The 20,781-nt window shown below is 27.7% G+C and overlaps 1 protein-coding gene across 1 annotated transcript in view; it reads left to right on the top strand.

Moving 5' to 3' along the window:
* LOC142331521 (REST corepressor 1-like) overlaps nt 1–20,781 on the top strand; it is a 57,882-nt gene that overhangs the window by 15,434 nt on the left and 21,667 nt on the right. Inside the window, exons 3-5 of the mRNA XM_075377496.1 lie at nt 4,455–4,529; nt 8,406–8,620; nt 10,270–10,461. Of these exons, the coding sequence (XP_075233611.1) occupies nt 4,455–4,529; nt 8,406–8,620; nt 10,270–10,461 (482 nt within the window). The remainder of the gene's footprint in view (nt 1–4,454; nt 4,530–8,405; nt 8,621–10,269; nt 10,462–20,781) is intronic.

Genomic DNA, 20,781 nt, shown 5'->3' with positions numbered 1-20,781 from the left:
CTAGCATTCTTATATTTTCTACGTTCATCCATCAGCTACAATATATCGTCTGAAACCCAAGGTTTTCTACCTATTCTCTTTATTCCGCCTAAGATCGCTTCTGCTGATTTAAGAATTTCCTTTTTAACATTCTCCCATTCTACTTCTACATTTTCTACCTTATCTTTTTTACTCAGACCTCTTGCGATGACCTCCTCTTCCTCAAGCTTCTCTAAATTCCACCGATTCATCTGACACCTTTTCTTCAGGTTTTTAAACCCCAATCTACATTTCATTATCACCAAATTATGGTCGCTATCAATGTCTGCTCCAGGGTAAGTTTTGCAGTCAACGAGTTGATTTCTAAATCTTTGCTTAACCATGATATAATCTATCTGATACCTTCCAGTATCGCCTGGCTTTTTCCAAGTGTATATTCTTCTATTATGATTTTTAAACTAGGTGTTGGGAATTACTAAATTATACTTTGTGCAAAACTCTATAAGTCGGTCCCCTCTTTCATTCCTTTTGCCCAGCCCGTATTCACCCACTATATTTCCTTCCTTGCCTTTTCCAATGCTTGCATTCCAATCTCCAACTATTATTAAATTTTCATCTCCTTTTACGTGTTTAATTGCTTCATCAATCTCTTCATATACACACTCTACCTCATCATCATCATGGGCGCTTGTAGGCATATAGACGTTAATAATCGTTGTCGGTTTAGGTTTTGATTTTATCCTTATTACAATGATTCTATCGCTATGCGTTTTGAAATACTCTACTATCTTCCCTATCTTGTTTGTTATGAAACCTACTCCTCCTGCCCATTATTTGAAGCTGAATTAATTATTCTAAAATCACCTGACCAAAAGTCGCCTTCCTCTTCCCACCGAACCTCACTAATTCCTACTACATCCACATTTATCCTATCCATTTCCTTTTTTAAATTTTTTAGCCTACCAACCTTTTTTAATCTTCTAACATTCCACGCTCCAACTCGTAGAATGTTATTTTTTAATTTTCTGGTGACCCCTTCCTTAGTAGTCCCCACCCGGAGATCCGAACCGGGGACTAGTTTACATCCAGAATATTTTATCAAGGAAGGCGTCTCCGTCATTGCTATATGAAAATGCAGAGAGCCACATTTTCTTGGAAAAAAAAGCAGCTGTAGTTTTCCATTGCTTTCAGCTGCGCAGTACTCAGTACTTTCAGGACTGAGTGATGTTGATATGGCCGTTTAAATCATTCTGACTCACGCCCCTAACAACTACTGAAAGAGCTGCTGCCCTCTTTCAGGAATCATTCCTCAGTCTGGCTCTCAACAGATACCTCTCTGATATGGTTGCACCTTCGGTCCAGCTACTCTGTATCCCTGACCACTCAAGCCCCCTCACCAATGGCAAGGTCTCATGATTCATAGAGGAGGAACTGTACTTTATGGCATTAAAAATGTCTGTTACGAGACATTTTTAATAATATTGAAGTAAAATTGATTATTTTTATTTAAATTTATTTTATTAAATTAAGTACAATCAAAATGTATCACATTACAAACTTCAACTCTCATAATAAAAAACATCACTTGTATAGTGTGCACAATAAAAATCACATTAATTTGTTTGTTTTGCCTTCCACTTCATTTATATCTAAAAAATACTTAAACTTTTATTTCAGTTTGAATGACTGAATGTAGCTAAAACTTTTATCGATAATGGTTCATCCATGAGTACAAATTTTGATCAATGTGGATTTTGAAAGTCACTTGTATTGGCTATAATGTATTGTTCTTTTTCAATTATATTTTCTCTTATATGAAAAAATTTTGTTGGAATAAGTAAGATACCAATAAAATGTTATCGATTACAGTTTCACACTTAACAGAATCTTACTAGAGGCATGGGCATGGTGCCAACAATATATTATTTAGTATTAATACAAAATATTTATTTGTTGATAGTCTTAGAAAAAATAAATCAGTTTGTGCGAAGTTGTAATTAAAATAGTAATCAAAATAATTACTTGAACTAAATTGTAAATTCAAAGCTATCTTTCATAGAATTAAAAATTTTTTATTCAATATTTATATAGTAAATGACTACTTTACATTCGGATTTGAATAAGTAAAATACAATTTTTTCTTTATCGATACAGTTCACAATATATGACTGTAAAATATGCTTGCATATTAAAGGGGAGGGGCAACTCAATATTTCATAAATTTACAATGGAAATTTAGGTTTGAGAAATGAGAATGGCTGTGTCCAATTTAATTCCATGATTTGAGAAATATGTGGGTATCAACAGATACATCATCCCACTTATTTTTAGTAGTTGAATCTGTTCTATTACATTTTTTTTGTGATGTAAAATGTGTGTTTTATTTATTTTTACTTCATCCTTGCAAAAGTTATTGGCAACCTTGCAAAGTGTACTTGTTAGAATTGGAAATAAGGCAAATCTGGAAATTGAGAATTGAAATTGGGAACCACTGGTATGCATAAATATATTTATATGTTGTATTACAATGCACCAATTTAATTTATATCTTATATTATAACCTTTGATAAAAATTGTTTTACTATTTTTCCAAAGCTATTTATAGACATTTACTAGGCTTGATTGATCCCTTCCTTTATTTTTAGGCCAGTCAAACCACAAATAGACATTAAACTATCATACCAAACTTCATTTGGGAAAAAGATTGAGTTTTGTGTTCCCTATTAAACATTAAAAGAATAATGACAATAATGTAGGAGTTATCATTATTGTTCTTTCTTCTCAATATTATTTTTGATCATTTAAGTTTATTTGAAGAATTTTTCTAGGAATTACAAATTATGCATTAAAAGTACCTTATGATTTCTTTTGTTTCCTGGTAGTGCAGTTTGAACATACCATGACTTTGTTACCAAGAGATTATGTGAAAAATTAATATTTAAAGGTAGAATTTCAGCTTTCATTAGTATTTTGATGGTTGTTTCAGTACGGCTGACATTTTTTTTTTAAACTTCGGCTCTTAGTAAAGATGATAAATTTTTTTTAACTTTGTTTTTAACAGCACTATTCCCTTCATAATACTCTGCCACCAGGTTGGTCAAGTGGTGAACTATCATCGCAGATCAGCTGATTTCAAAGTCGAGAGTTCTAAGGTTCAAATCCTAGTAATGGTAGTTACTGTTACTTTTATAACGGATTTGAATACTAGATCATGGATATTAGTGTCTTTTGGTGTTTGGGTTTCAGTTAACCACATATCTCAGGAATGCTCAACTTGAGACTGCACCAGACTATATTTCATTTATATTCATACATATATCTTCTTTGTTCATCCTCTGACGTAATACCTTACAGCGGTTTGGAGGCTAAAACAGAAAAAAATAAAAAATAATACTCTACCATTCTGTGGCTGAGTGCTATCTCTCATTTGAGATTCAAATCCCACTTAGGCTTGGTATTTTTCATATCCTACAAATTTTGTAAAGTCACCTAATTAAGTGTAAGTGTGTTTTTGCTTTGAGAATAAATAATCAATTTAAAAAATATTATAGTATCATAAATTTAATTAACATTGATTTGAAAAATTGTTGTATTCATAAATACTGTGGATTTTTATTTTTTATTTTTTTTACTGTATAATCAAAGACCAATATTTACAACTTGCTGCAAAAGGACAAAGATTTCCAAAAAAAAATGGTAATGCTATTCTACAGAAAGTATTTCCACTGTGAATAAATCATATTGCTGCAAGTGGACTGGGTCACAATCTTTTATTTGTTTTTTTTTCTTTTATATAGGATTCTTGTAAGCTTGTGTTGAAAATGTAATATCTTTACTAAAATATACCAAATAAAATAAATGTAATCAGAGACAAGTTTTATTTAATTTTTTTACTTTTTTAACTGTTGAATTTGGTTATTCATGATATTATTTTTATTTTTGATTAAAAATGTTTTCTTTAAATGTAAATGGGAACATTTATATCCTTTACAAATAGATCCTATTAATTTTGTAGATTTATAGCTCATAAATTAATATAGTACGTGCAGTTTAGTCAAATTATAAAATCATTTTTAACTAAAATTTTACAAAAATAAAAAAAATAAATGAATAATATGTTGAATTATTATCAGTAAACTATATCCCCATTGAGTTATGCAAAAGCCTCCAAAGTTTACGTAAATCAGGAATCAATTTGTGTCATTTTTTTTATGGAATCTTTGTGTGGTGCCTTACTGACAAGTATACATTTTTTTTATTTAAAAAAATGTGTAATATACAGTAAATATTTTTTAATTGATTAAAATAATTTGAAAATATATCAAAACTAATTTATTAGTAATTTAGCATGAAAATCTTTGAAAGATGAAATATTTACTTTGAATTATAGTTATGAAGTAAAATAAAATTTATGTAAATAAGAATTAATTAGTTGAATTTTTCAATTTATTACTGTTAATTTGTTTTTGTTGTAGATCGTCGATTGGAACAATGTCCAGACAGAGCGCTACTTGTATGGTCACCTACAACAGATATTTCTGACACTAGATGTAAGTTGGTTGTTTATAAACTAATAAAATTACTTTTAAAGTAATTTGATTAATTACCGACTTGTTTGGTAAAAAAGTCATCCAGTTCAAAATTTGGGTCATTCAGAACATTAAATGAGCATGATTTTGTAAAACAATGAATTTTGCTTACTTCTCACATTATTCAAGTTGTGTATAATTTTATTCAAAATAATTACAGTATGAAATACAAAGTAGACAAATTTCAGAGACTTATACTTTGTTTGTCCTCTCATTTTTAAGTTGACTAAATTTTATGAAACGCTTATCTTTTAATTTGTGTCTTATTACATTAGCATTATATTGATTTTCTAATAATTTTGTACCTTCTTTTATTATGTAAGTATGCTGGAAAGATTTGTAATAGTCTGTCATTCTGTGATTGTACTACTGGATTTTTTTTAATATTTTTAAATTAGCTCTTTTATATGAGGAGTTTCTATTTTAAGATTTATTGTATAGTATTTTTTATTGTATTACATTATATACTTTTTTTATCATTGAACATAAGATTTTTTATTGTTATTTTTTGTATCTATTAGTACTAAAAAAAAACTGGTTTACTGCACTAGGCCCATGTGATGTATGCAGAAGCTCAGACACAAGCTATCACCTGTAAATGATGCTGCATCTAACATGTTAAACATCATTTTGAGTATTCTGATACACTTTGTGTATTATTTTTTATGGATAAATTACTTTTTTTCATTTTCTATGGAAAAGACACTCACCCAGGTGTTTCACTTACAAACATTTTTGTGTGCAAAACTGTGTTTACTAAATATTTATTATGTATGACTTAAAAAAAAAATCTGTAATTTCAAAGGAAAACTGACATTTACATTGATTTATTAATTGTATTATACTTTAGCTTTATACTTTAGCTTTAGGAATTTTCCATAATTTAGGTAGTCAAATGCAAATACAACATACATATATTGAAAGCTGGTTATATCCAACAAGCATCTCATTTCCATATTGGGCATTTTGTACAGGTACCAGATAGTCTGTAGAGAACCACTTCCTAGTAAATAATACACTTACCAGCTCTTAATATCCTTAGTTACTGACTTTCTCACCATAGGAAAGAAAGGATCACTTTCTTTTTTTTTGTAAGGGAAAGGAAATGGTCACTTACCAGTTCCTTATATTCTTATATCTTACCCACCATAAGGAAGAAATGATCAAGACTAAGGGAAAGGAAAAGGCCACCTTTAAACACTGAATAACTGGGCTCCAGGAATCATCCATCAGTAAATCCATGCAAGATGGGAACAACCTGTTATTGCTTAGAGATTTTATTTTGATTATTTCAGATAAATAATGTTCTGATAAATCTTTTCCTAACAGGTATTATAGAGCCATCTGAAAACAGGCTTTCCCAAGTAAAAGTTTCACCATCCCCAGAATTTGTTTAGCATTAGAAGTGTCCATGCATTTTAAAATAAAGAGAAATTCAAATTTAGCAATGAATATGATCATAGTACTTGCATTAAATCATTATTTTTATTAGATCGGAACTAAGGAACCTAACTCCAGTTTGCTTATTTACAGGAGAACTGAAAGAAATAACTAAATTTTTTTGTTTTTTTATTGTCGCATGATTTCTATACACAAAAAAACTTAGTTTAAAGATAAACCATTATTTTTATTTAATAATTAAAAAGTAGTAATTTTAAAATAGATATTTTTTAATTAATGATTTAAATAATAAAAATATAATATTTATTAATAAAATATTTTTCCAAATTTTGGAAGTTTATTGTAGTTGTTATCTATCCTTAACATTTCTGGATAATTAAATATTTATTATTGTATTATACCCATGTCTAATGAATGAGGTGATCAACATTTCAGAATTCTTTATTTTTCCATTTCCTTAAATGTTTTAATCTTTTATTTTAAGGACCAGTTGTTTTTTGATATATTTTTGTCTTTTTTTTTTATTCAATAAATAATTCTTGTGTTATAATTTTATTATGATTAAAATGTTTTGTTAAATTATGAACAATTATAGAAAAGTATTTTTTCGATTGTCTGTACTTTTAATACCAAGTAATCAGTACAGTTTGGGTGAATCCAGAATATTCGTCGTCCAGGTTTTGAAACCTGATTCAGGTTCTCTGTCAATAATTTTTCCAGATTTTTGATTGACTTCCAGTTTATACAGTAAATTTGAATTCATTGTTATATGAATTGACAGTATTGTAAGTTCACAGAAAAATATAATTTTATGAACAAGGAATATAGGTGACATTTTAACAATATTTATATTTAATAATGTAAAAAGTGAGCATTCTTCATTATAAACAGACTGGCAATATGGTATATTTACGAGGTCTGTTCAGAAAAAATCGAACATTTTTAATCATGCACCAACAACGATATTTTGTGATGTGCCGTTGTCAGTATTGTTTTCCGCATAACTTTCTCTGTAACCACATGCTCTTGGATTGTTAATATCTTGTTTAGTTTTTGTGTTATTGTTGTTTGAGTACAACATGTTTAAGTATTAGTAGCGATTTTTGTAATGTGCAATTTTTTGATGATTAAACTTTTGTTTCAATGTCATAGCCGTAAACCCAGCTTTCATCTCCTACTATGATCGTTTGCGTAAATGTTTCATCGTCATTGGCTTGTTCAAGGAGTTGCCGGCTCGATGTGCTTTCTGCTGTTCAGTCGTCAAACAAGGAACAAACTTTGCTGCAACTCAATGCATGTTCAATTTTTCAGTCAAAATGTCATGGCATGATCAAATCAAGATGCTAACCCTTTCTGCAAGTTTTCTGACAGTCAATCGGTGATTTGCACGCACCAGATCGCTGATTTTCTGTATGTGCGTATCATCAGTTGAAGTTGAAGGCCTTCTTGGTCGACGAGGGTCATATTCAATTGACTGACGACCACTTTTAATTTGTGAAAACCATTCACAGCATTGCATATGACCCGTAGCATAATCTCCGTAAGCTTGTTTCAAAAGTTTTCCCCAGTTTCATGCAAAATTTTATGTTGTATCATTGCTCCTGAAAAATGCACATTACAGAAATCGCTGCTAACACTTAAACTGTTGCACTCAAGTAACAATAACATAAAAACTAAACGGGATATCAACAATCCAAGGACATGTGGTTACAGAGGAGATTATGCGGAACACAATGCTGCCAACCGCACATCATTACATATCTACATTGGCGCGTAATTAAAAAAGTTTGGTTATTCTTTGATTAGACCTCGTATTTGATTGATAAAAAAAAATTCTAATATTTTGGTTAATCTGTTTTTTGCCAAAAATATCAGCTGTTCATTCCAAATTTTTGCATCTGTTTTCTTTCATCCGTAAACATACTATAATTTTTCAAACTTTTTGGGGGAAAACTATTATAGTAGCATATGTTAACCAAATTTAATGTATTACGTCTAACCTGGAGAAGCACTAACTTAAAAGCACTCTCTGTTACAGAAGAAGTATTGAAATTTTAACAAGTAAGCATAAAGTTGTTTTTAGTGATTATGTAGTGTTCGTAATGTTGGCTTTGTTTTATTCAGTTGTAACCACTAGGATATTATATAATATTTTGTAAAATGAAGGCTAACCATTGTTTAATATTAGGTGTTCAAATGTATTTTAATATTAGGTGTTTAAATGTATTTATTTGTATTGAATGTTGTAAAAAATAAATTATTTAATAATGTTGCAATTATTTTTGATAAGATAAAATGTAAAAATTAAACTAAATTGTTTAAAAGTTTGTGCTACTGTTAAATTAATGAAAATAAATATCTTAGAATTAATCCAAAACTGTAGCTAAACTTTTGTTTGTGATTAAAAGTGTGTGTTTTTTTTTTTTTTTTCAACAGTGGACGAATACATATCTTTAGCTAAAGAAAAATATGGATATAATGGTGAGCAAGCACTGGGAATGTTATTTTGGCATAAACATGATCTTGAACGTGCTATTCTTGATCTTGCTAATTTTACTCCTTTTCCTGACGAATGGACTGTTGAAGATAAAGTTTTATTTGAACAAGCATTTCAATTCCATGGAAAAAGCTTTCATAGAATCAGACAAATGGTAAGATAAATTTACATTTTATTGGTTTTTTTTAAGTAGTACATATATCATTATTAAAATCCTTATATGATTATATATAAAGTTTAATGTATAATTAAGTTTACTGTATAATCTGATCTGCTTAACGTGATTTTTTTTTTTAGTTCTGACTAAAAAGATAGAGAATTACTATTTTTAACGTAATTTAATCTTTCTTTTGAACAGTACATTGAATTTTTTCTCTTAGTAATTTGAACCAATGTATATATATATATATATATATATATATACATATATACATATATATATATTCTTTTCCATAGAAAATGGTAGATTGATTTATGTCGTACTCTTTGTTCACAATTAGTTACAACACATGTAATGCACTTTCAGAATTATTTTCTCTGACAGAAATAATGATCATTAATGGCTAATCTCTGAGAGAACAGAGTGAAAAATTTGCAGTGTTAATTATCATTAGCAATGGAAGACCACTTCACTCTTAATTTTGGGTACTGATTTGAGTTTCTTGTAAAGTTATCTAAAACTGTTACTTTTGCGACACTTTGCATACATATTTGTATTCTTTAATGTAGATAAGCATATTTCAAGTATTAATCATAAAAACATGAGAAGTATAATTAATTAAAAAATAAGTGTATTTCTTTAATTACAGTATTAATGCTAAGTACCATAATTGTAACAGTTGTAGACAACCCGACATGAAAAAAATCATTCCCGAAATCATACAGCAGTTCTCAAAATACAAATTATATCCCATGTAAGGCTTACTAAGAATAATAAGGAATAGGTTCTTTGTTGTAATTTTCTTCACTGAACCAAATATACTGGTACATACCACCAAGCCTAACCCGTTGAATTCCCAAGTGATATTCAACACTGTGTGACATTTTCATTCTGTTCATCATAGGGACTGACTGTAGCAGACATCCATGTCAGCCATCATAATAAAGGTTGTAATAAGATAATGTAATTCAACACATCATCGTGCCAAATTAACTTAATGATGCTTAATCATTTATATAATTACAAACCTATTTAGCATGTCTTTCCAATGACAGCAGCCAATGTAGACTGGTTCTACTATATAAAGTTAATAGAATGAAAAATTTGCTTTAGCCGTAATTTGTAATTTTAATTGTCTTCTTTCTTTAAATTTTTGTTTTTGATGATGGAGATGTTTATACTCATTTTATTTTTCTTGAGGGATCCTTTTATAGCCTTTATGTTTCTTTTTTGCTAGTGCTTTAAAAATTATCTTTTGCCTATGTTACTGTTAATTTTATGTGATGTTTTTTTTTAAATTTAATATATGTATTCCTTATCTTATACATCAGCACAAGGTTATTTTTGGAAAGTGGTCAATAATATTTTTCCGGTTGTTATTCTTAAAAATAATTTTTGTACCTTAGATTTATAGATTGTTACTGATCTATGTTAGTGTGTAAAGTCATGGTTTAAACCTGCTTTTATAAAGTAATTATTTCCAAGTTGGATTTGAATATCAATTTAATTTGACCATTACAGTTTAATTAACAGCAGTTTAGAAGTAATCTACCTGAAACAGAATAATCCTTAATTGGTAAACAGTAAACAGATGTGACAGTGCAATCATAAAATTATTTATCCGTTTTGTATTATTTTAACAGTTGCCAGATAAATCTATTGCAACCCTAGTCAAATATTATTATTCATGGAAGAAAACTCGAAGTCGGACGAGTCTAATGGATAGACAAGCACGTAAATTAGCAGGTCGTAATGTAGCAGCTGGCGAAGAAGGTGGTATAAGTGATGTCGGCTCAGAACTTGGATCGAATACAGATTCCGATTCTGATGAAAAGGTGAGAATCATTTTGTACTGCAGAATATAAAATAATTATCTATGTTTAATTTATGTATTATTATTTTGATTTTATGTTTAAAACTTTTTTTTATTCAAATCAGGATGCCTCTTTGACTAGCAGCTACAGACATTTGTTTTTCTTCATCATTATTATAGATAATTATATAATCATTATTAATAGTATTAAATATTAAAAAGAATTGAGAATTTAATTAAGATAGTTGTTACCATACTAAAAAGTACGGTAACAACTTGAATAATTGTCAAAAACTTTTAGGTATCATTGTCGGAAAGTAAACTCTTATGTACAGATGGAACAATGTAGTAGCGTGTAATTTTTAATTGGATATAAATATTATCTTCAACTAATTGTTTCATGTGTTAAAATTGCATGCATGTGTGTAGATACATGCATTTTTTCATTTTGTTATTTTAAATGTTAAATGTGTATGTCGTTTTTTTGGTAATGTAATGAAGATTTATGGTTTCTGTCTACCGCCTGGATTAGTCCATGTATGTGGAAAATATAAATTTGTACATGTTTGCCTTTTTGGAATGAAGATCAACAACCTGTTGTTATAGGTGTAGTTCCTGCATGTGTTAACTAAATATTTTTGGCAGTAGAGCAGGCTTGTGTCTGTTTATCCTTTCTTATCATCATTCCTTTTTGTCCTAAAACTAATAATATAGCATGTTTTAATATCTGTATAGAATAACTATTTGAAATGTGAGAGTTAGATTAATAAAATAAACAGTTAAATCTTAATAAAAAAAATAGATGCATTATCCTATGTTTTTCCTCTAGCTTACTTTTTAAATATAAAAAAATAATGTATTTAATTAATTCCTGTATTAAATGATCTATTTATTTCTTGTAACAAAACAAAATTTGGTTACACTACAGTGAAATTAATTAAAAATTTTATTAAGCAATTATATTGTATATTGTTTGTTAATTAATTCTTTCTTAGAATAATTGCTAAAGTAATAATGTAATTATGTTTATTTTCTGTGTAATGGCTATGTTTTCTCACAGTTATTCGATGGTGATTTTATGGATAATTGAAAAAAACAACTTAATAATTTTATAATAATAGTAATTAATTTACTTTGTTTTCTAGCATTGATTGTTCAGACATAATATTTTTTTATGTAATTAATTATAAACATTATTACTACTGCCAATGAGTATTTGGAATCTACTATAATGTTTCATGTTTTCACTTAATTTTAACAATTTTTTTTCTAATAAACCTGATAAGTGAGATACATAAACAATGGAGGTCAGATAGTTCTTGGAACACGTTTTGAATATACTGAAAGTAATCAATTCCAAATTTATTTTGCTGCAATTGACATGGTTTAAAATTAACATTAGCATTATATGTGATGTTTTAAAATCAAAGATCTATAAAATCAACAGAAAAAAAGTTCAAGATTGTCAAAATGAGTTAAAATTGATAAAAATAACATTGAAAGTAAGTGAAATTGAAATATAGCCTTGAAGTTGTACCTACAGTTTTCAAAAAGGTTTAGAAATATATGAGCTTTAAAAATAATTTTTGAGTTGGGATAATGGCAGAATAATACTAAGTAATGTAGAAACAGATACTTAGTTTTGGATTGCATTGTGTGAGCTAGTTTGAAACTTGACTTTTTTACCTTAAGAAGGGTTAAAATCTGTTGAAATGTGGTTAGGGATTTTTTTAAATTAAGGTATCGTTTTTCATAATCATAATTGTAGAAATAATAATTCGCTCTACTGTAAGGCCAGTGTTTGACCATAATGTTCTTTTGTTGTGATTTCATAATCCTTATTCTTGAATTTTTTCATCTTTCTTAATTCTTTAATAATATCCAAAAGTTAACTCTAATCAGAAATTGAAAAGAAGACTACGAAAACAGTCCTTAATTTCCGCTGCTTGAAATACTTAACAATACACCCTGAATATTAATTACTAAAATACATTCTGAACATTTAAATTAGAAAAAAGATTTTACCAAAAGGGACAAGTTTTTTTTATAAAATGTATCCTCAAGAAAATAAATGAGAAGGAACTATTTTTTTGTCTTGAGTTGTAGCCTGCGGTAAATATTTCAAGTGAAGAAACAGTAGTTATTAATGAGATTTAAATTGCATAAATTATTATATCTAGTTAAAAAATTATGTTCTTTAAATTTTATTAAAACATCCATGAAAATGTGTGATCCTGCAGAAGCAGTAAAACACATAAATAAAGGAGGCAGATTGAAATAAACAAAGCCACTGAAACAATTAATTAGAACACTACACTAATTTATGTACTGCACCTCCACAATATAAGTAATTAAAAAAAAAAAAAACTATTGTTAGAGTATTCTAAAAGAGAAATTAGGGTCTGTAATATTGTATTGAAAGAAGTACAAGCAATGTATACAAATATTAAAATGAATGAGCTATACAACTAACACTGCACTTATGATTTAGTGTTAGTATATTAACTAGGCCTATTTGTTCAGACAAATAAATGCTACTCTTACATATATATGTATAAAATAATGTTGGGTATGTGTTGAATATGATTAGGCATGACAGAATTAAACATAGTTTTAATATTTTAAGCATGCATGTTTTTTTGCTTATGGTGTATTGATGAATTAGTTATTGCGATGTAGATATTTTTAGTATAATTTAAATAGATCTTTGTTCCGTGTTTTAAAATACGTGGAAGTGTTACGATAAGATTCATAGTAGATGTTGCAACCGATCTATTACTATATTTACTACCAGTGAACGTTAAAATATAAAGAAATGTTTTTCATCCATATTGCATTAACTTAGGGTCAGTTTTTAGATATTCTATATGAAGTATGACCTTTTATTAGGTCATACAAGTATTAAATGTGTGTTTATTTACTCATCTAACAATTTGCTTGCCCAAATTTTCATTAATATTTCTACCAATGAGAGAGAATTAAAAAAAAAACATTAACAATAAGTATAATTTTTGTTGGCCATTAAAATAATCTATTTGATGTTCATAATAGTTTATTCTCCTGTTTTTTTGTTTTGTTTTTTTTTAATGTATAGTCTTGAGTAAGATTGTAAAAAAAACCATATAGCCCTTACAAACGGTAGTTCCCCAGAATTTAGAATATCTGAGGAAATAAAATCCTGAATTTAAAATAACACTTTATGGATATAAACCATAATTCCATTATGGTTACTGTGTATTTTATAATTTAGTTCAGGGTGATTATATAAAAATCAATGTAATCTAAGACACAGAATGTTTATTGACCATTAAATCCTTGGTTAAATACAAATCTAGAAAAATTTTTAAAAAGAGATGTTTAAATTTTTGGTAAAAAAAACTTTAAGTTTATATTGTCTGTCAATATACTTTATATTTTCTCATTCTACTACACTGATAAATTGTTTTTGAAGTTTTCAGTTTTGTTTTTCAAACATTTTACGGTTATTTTATGTTTTGTTAAATCCTTCTTTAATCTTTTGCTTTATTTATTTAATTGGTAAAGGAATTTTTCTTAGTTTTTTCTGTTACCATATTTTTATGGTGATGGTTGGTATAATAATAAGAGCTTTTCTTAATAATATTCGCAAAGATTTTGAAAAAGATTTTTTTTTAACAAAATTTATTTTTTAAATATTTTCCCTGCTATTTCTTACTCAAGTGTTTTTTCTTATCTTCTAACTAGTATTCGTAATTTGTGTAGGAAAAGAGGGCGAGGCAGAAATATTTGATTGACATTTTGAAGCAGAAATATTTGGTACTCAGGACGAAGCAGAAATAATTTTCAAAATAAAAAAATGTATATGAAAATGTTTTTTTAATACTCAAATTGTAATTGTTATAATTCTTTTATTACACTTCAGTTAATTGTAATATTTTATACAGCCCTGATTTTGTATTTTTAATGATTAATGAACAAAACTTTTTTTTTTAATTTAATTGTATTTTAATTATTTATTTTATTAATGTTAATGTATTCTTGTATTATTTTATTTTGTAATTATTTATTTATTTATTTTATTTTAATGTATTTTATTATTACTATTAATAAATATTTATTTTTCTGTACGTTGTTTTTTCTTTTTTTGATTTTTTTCATTCACGCTTAATTTTCATTTATTAATATTAATAACTTTACTGTTAGCTGCTTTCTTGTCACTAGGCATCCTGTGTTATTTTTCAATGATTTTTTTTTTTTTTATGAAATTGTATTATACTCACTTTCTATAGGTTTTCTATGGAGAGATCTTAATGAAGATGTAGCCTGCTTCTTCAACAGGAGCTCTGCCTACTTATAAGTGATCAGTTATTTGTTATAGTGGTCAGCATGCTAGCTTTCTAAATCAGCTAGTCCTGGATTTAAATCTAGGGAAGGGTCTGACATTTTGATATCTAATTTCAATTATGTCGATGTTGTTTATATATACATATATATATATATTGCATGTCATAAATTATAATTTTAGTAGTAAAACAGCTGCTGAGAATGGTCCGGGTAGTTAAAATCAAATTTCTATAAATGCTTTTATTAATTATATTATCCTTTGAATGTTGTTATTTCAACTTTATTTTGTGCCCCATATTATTTGATGGCAAAATCTAACAATATATTCTGCATCAAGTTTTATGTTAAGCTCTATGTTTATCATAAAAAATCTGTAGGGATTTATCAGGTTTTTGAAAACAGTTTTTTCTGCCAGACAGGAGTTGAAAATTGCATTCGTAAATCAAGATCAATCAAGTATTTGATGAATTTGTTCAATTAACTGAGTACTAGCAAAATGGAAGGCAATTATAAAAATACAAGGACTGTCACTTAATGGATGTTGGATCAGTTTTCTAGAAGGTATTAGTCATATTGTGCAAAGGTCTTTCTCCTAGTTGTGAACTATCAAAACCAGTATCATATGAAGGTGTGCCTGGACATTGTTAGAAGGTGAAGAATAACCTATTGATTTCTAGGATTGTAGGTTATAAAAGTTTAATTTATAGTTATCTGAAAACCAAGCGACAAGCTTTGTAGTTGAAAAATGCATACTTAAGAAACCAAAGAAAACAAATTTATTGTAGACACATATCTACAACAAGAGCATGCTAATGCTTGGTTTAATTAATTTTTTCAACGTCAAGGTATTGATTACTATGATTGTTCCTATATATTTTGAAGTGCTTGAGAGAAGATAATTATCAAAAGACTTTTATTTTAGTTCAATCATGATAACACCATAATAACTTGCTTAGTCATTCTCAAAACTATAGTTTTTTTTTTTATGAACTTTGACATTCCTATACTTTCTGTTTGTCAGATCTAGTTGCACTGCATATTTTTTTGATACATTTGAAAGATTAACCAGAACCAAAAATTATTATAAGAATGTAGAAAATTGTATAGTGCTAATGTAATAATATAATAACATAAATAATCCTTTAAATAAGCAAAACACTATTTAATTTTTTCCTTCAACAATCAAATTTATTCATAACTGACTGCTAAATTCAGTTACATATAGTTTTACTTGGTAGTCATCGCAATTTTTGTTAAATTTATTTTGCAAACCTAATAAACTCCAGAATATTCCTGTAAAATTTTTCCAAAGAATAAAGAATAAGAAAATAGGGAGTTATTAAGAGAAGACAGTCAATAATCCATTAAGTGATAATTTGTAAGATGAAATAAATGCTGTTCAAATGTATGTGGACTTGTATAAAGAATCCTTCGGACAGTGAGTAATTATCTAGATCTAATGAGCAATACCATAAATAAAATGTAAATAACTAGTAAACAAATGATCATTAGTTAACCAACGTTTTTCCTTGGTCAATAAATTGCAATTTTTACGTACTTTTTAACAAAACACTACTCAGTCTTTCTGTCTCAGAAAAATTAATTTGTTATGCTTCTATTAACATACAAAAGCTAGAGTACGGCTTCTAAAGATCTTCTCATTAGAAAGCCTGTAGACTGTAAGTTTTAAAGATGATTATTTTTTAGATTCATTTTTCTTTTCTTCTCAAGAATAACACAAAATTTAATTTCTTTGTTAATGATACTGGATAACTTTATTTAATTTATTTATATTGTAAATTGTGAAATTTCTGATAAATATCATACAATTTGTATTCTTGAATTTGTTTTCAGAATTTTCTTAATTTAAAATTTTTTGGTTACTAAACACATCAAAATTGAAATTATACTTTAAAATAGTAATTATTATTTTAAAATTATAATAAAAATTTACCAAACTCCCATAGAATTTTGTCTAAAATCCATCCTACATACTCAGAATTTTAGGCATAGAGATCTTGTCTTTAAATGTTTGTTTAAGTGCAGATAAATCAGAGTAGAAATGGGACTAGGGTGATAAGAATAACCAATAGTATCAGTAGAAGTAGACTTCTACTTCTAATAATTCTTGGAAGTAATAATATGTTAGAGTGGGCAGAATTTATCTTTAATATAGATAAAATAAATTCTGATTGGATCATAAGAATACATTATATAGATCATGTCAATATAAAATAAATTTTAAATATAAAAAGTAATTATAGATAAAAATAAATGTGTTTAATAAAGTCCATGTTACTTATTTAAATACAGACATATGAAATAATGTTCAGGTAAATGCATTAAAGATAAAAAATTACTATAAAATAATTTACAATTCAGAAGCTGCTATTGAAAATTAATTTGAGCACATGTTTATATATACACAAACGGGATGCAAATAAACCAAGTTTTTTGTTTTGTTTTTAATTAGTATTATTTAAAATTCATAAAAAAATAATGTTCCCTTAAAATAAAATCTTAAATCTGTTCCCTTAAAATAAACTGGTGGGAAAATTTTTCAAATGTTTCAGCAATTTATTAAAAATAACCCTTTCTCATAAGCCATATATATTATTATGTTGATTTATACAAAAACAGTTGGTTGTGTGGTTTGGTAAAGGTGGATATTGTTATTTTTCAAGAGTAAAAGAGCATTCTTCTTTAGCAAAGATTGCTCCATAAATATAAACACAAGGATAAATTAACGTATTTAATTTTCTAAATATAGGCCTACACAATTTATACTTATGGACACCAGATATTGTCTGACAGGCAGGCCATTATTGTATCATAGAAACTTTGGTTCAGATTTTTTGAGGCTGTCCCAAGAAATGACATACTTTATATAAAAATATACTCTGTACACTATCTGAAATAAACATTTTTTAAAGGAAAAATTTCCTTTGGTAGTAGTTTCCATACTTCCCCGTACTCTGTGATGAAAATTTTTTGCATTCTTTACTACTCTTCTTCCTATTTTATCATCGTTCCAGCTCGCTACACAAATTATTTAAAATTTGTTTAACTTCATCTTGTTATTTAGCTTTCCTCTTCATTTTCTCTCTGTTTTTTGGTAACCACCAATGTTTTACTTTTACTTATATTTAATCTTACTCTTCAATCCCTTTTTCATCAGCTGTTGTTTGCTTTCACAATTTTGACTTTCAGTTCACATGACAGTTTCATCAGCAAACACAGAATGCTTCCTTTCTTATTCTTTGTCTTCACATCAACACAGATTTCATTCATCATTGTATTATAAATGGTAGTGCTGAAAGTATACTCTTGTGTTTCAAATTAGGTATACCAACAAACTACACTAAGAACCCCATCTTTGTTTTTGAACAGATCCCAATTTTTGGTTCATTGCCTTATCATTTTTTTTTTTTTTACCATCTTTCATTTTCTTTTAAAGTCCCTTTAGATGAAAATTAAATGAGGATTTAGATTTTACTCAGATGAAAAACATAATTTCCAAATCCCAATTAAATACCTTTCTTTTTCTCGATCTCTTCATAAAACTGAAAATTTTCTTACATTTTATTCATTAAACTTTAAGTCTTGAATTCATTTATTCTATTACATTAATGTTACTCCTAGAATCTATGTTAGTTGTTAGCGAATTTTAGCCTGCTGAATGATTGGATCTGATATTTTTGGATTACTAGAAGCAAATCTAAATCAAAGTGTAATAACATTGATTAAACAGGTGAATTTATTAAAATTAATTAATTTTATTTTCATTTACTGCCTTTTTGTGTGTCTTCATTGACTTTCACAGAGATTGCTACTTCTTCAGAACAGTTTTTTATTTTTTTTTTATTTTAATACATTAGTTTATAATTATCTTTCTGTTATATTTAAAATCTATCTCTACAATCTTAAAGTTTAATTATGTGTATAATTAATTTTATAGCTCTGAAGCAGAAAAATAGTTCTGTGAGTGTACTAAACTGTAAAAAAAAATGAAGAAAATTTAACAAGTGGAGACATTTTTTAATTAATTTTAATAAATTAATTGATTCTGCTAGTGGGATTTAATAATTTGTTAAACAAACATGAACGATTTGAAACCTCAGGTAATTATACAAATTCAAAGCAATTTCTTGAAACGAACCTGCTAAAGTTTTTCAAAACTATACAAAGATATTTTTAGGTCTGTGCATCATATATACGGTGATCACTTTTCATCTTTTTGTAAAAGCTGTTTGATTATTAGCAATATGTTTTATGCTGTTTTATCAGCAATATATAATTCAATCTATAAGTGTTCATTAATCTATAAAGACTACATAGAAACTGTCTGAATACACTAGATCAAGTTTTTTAGTGAGTGGCATCATCTATTGTATTTTTTTAAAGAAAAGGAATTTTTAATCAAGGTCCCCTTTTAATAGTTTATAAGAAGAATCCCAGTTTGTATTACGCCAATATGGTGATTACATGGAGATCAGTAATTGTAATTTTTCAATTTTCATTATACTTAGATTTAATTGCTTGTACTGTTCAGACTTGAATAAAGTAGTTGTCTGGTTTTCAGCATGAAACCAGAGAATTCATTTGCTAGACTTTATTTGAGCCCATGGCAATCTCATTGTAATAATGAACTCTTTTTTTTTTAATTTTTAATTTATAATGACATCTATAATATATTTATTGAAAGTTGTAAAAACATATTTTTTTTTGTGATTGGAACAGAACTTGAATGATTTTTTCCTAGTCATACCATTTATTGCATATACAGAGCATTTTTTAAGGCTTGTTTTAAAATAAATGGAAAAATAAAGATAATTTAACATAACTGAAATAAAATCAATTTCAATTATTAAAAAATGAATTTTTTTTTTTCAATTTTCAGAAATTTCCTATGCCAATGATCTAGATTATTTGTTAATGTAGTTTAATTGCTTATCATTTTCAAAACTGTGATATAAACCATTGATTTAAAAAAAATAAAAATACCAGTAATAACTAATTTTTTGTGAACCTCAAATTATACATTGGATCAAAAATCTCTGTGTAGAATTTCTCAAATTCTTGATATTGTTTTTTAGTTAATATGCAAGTTGGGTATTATCATTCAAAAACCCAATGAGATTGGACATGTATATTTTTTTATCAGCTTATCTAAATTTACCTTTATATTTTGAGATTTTTTATAGGATTATTCATATCTTAAATAAAACTGAAACTGAAAAATGTAAAGTAAATTGGTGTTTATAAAAAAATTAGCTTGATTTCATAAAAATCTCCCTCACTATAAGATGAAATATAACTTTTACTTTCCCATCTAGATAGAGCTAGAGCTCTATAAGGGAAAGTATTGAAATTGGTCTAATTTGGGCATATGCGGTTTCACCAGATCTTGATGTTTTGACATCTAAGGAACCCAAAAAACCAGATAGAAATTTTTTGGCTGTTAATGTGTGTGTGTTTGGTGTTGGCCTCTGAATCGTCTTATACATCCTAAACTACTGGACCAATTTTGACCAAACTTTGTCAGATTACTTCTACATTTGGAGCATTGATGCCATTAAATTTTCAATTTAAGAGGTCAGGGGGTGAGGCTGTAGTGCCAGGTCACCCTCAGTATCTTGAGGTTTCGCCTAATTAAGATCATATTTTTCCTAGGCACATTTGTTAACAATTAAAAAATAACAATATTTGTAAAAAAAAGCAAAATCGCACTCTCACCCCAAAAAAATCCTCTAAACTGGGGGCTAAGTGGGCATACTGTGTCAATAGTACCCTTTCTCACCACAAGGACTGCTAGTGTTGCACTGACGTACAGCTGTTGTAGTCATCTGCTATGTTGTGACGTCACAGATGAGTGGTAGAATTAAATAAGTGAATAATATTTTAAGTGTAAAAAAGTAACTCGTCTGGCTACGTCTCAGGTCAATCACCTGGTTGACTCGATACTGGTGCATTAAACTTTGCGACTACCTTTTGCTGACCGCCACAGAAGCAAAATTTG

This window comes from Lycorma delicatula, chromosome 10 (genome assembly GCF_047948215.1).
Source record: "Lycorma delicatula isolate Av1 chromosome 10, ASM4794821v1, whole genome shotgun sequence".
Taxonomy (NCBI): Eukaryota; Metazoa; Arthropoda; class Insecta; order Hemiptera; family Fulgoridae; genus Lycorma; species Lycorma delicatula.
The sequence above is the reverse complement of the archived record's forward strand: the minus strand, read 5'-3'. Positions and strand labels throughout refer to the sequence as shown.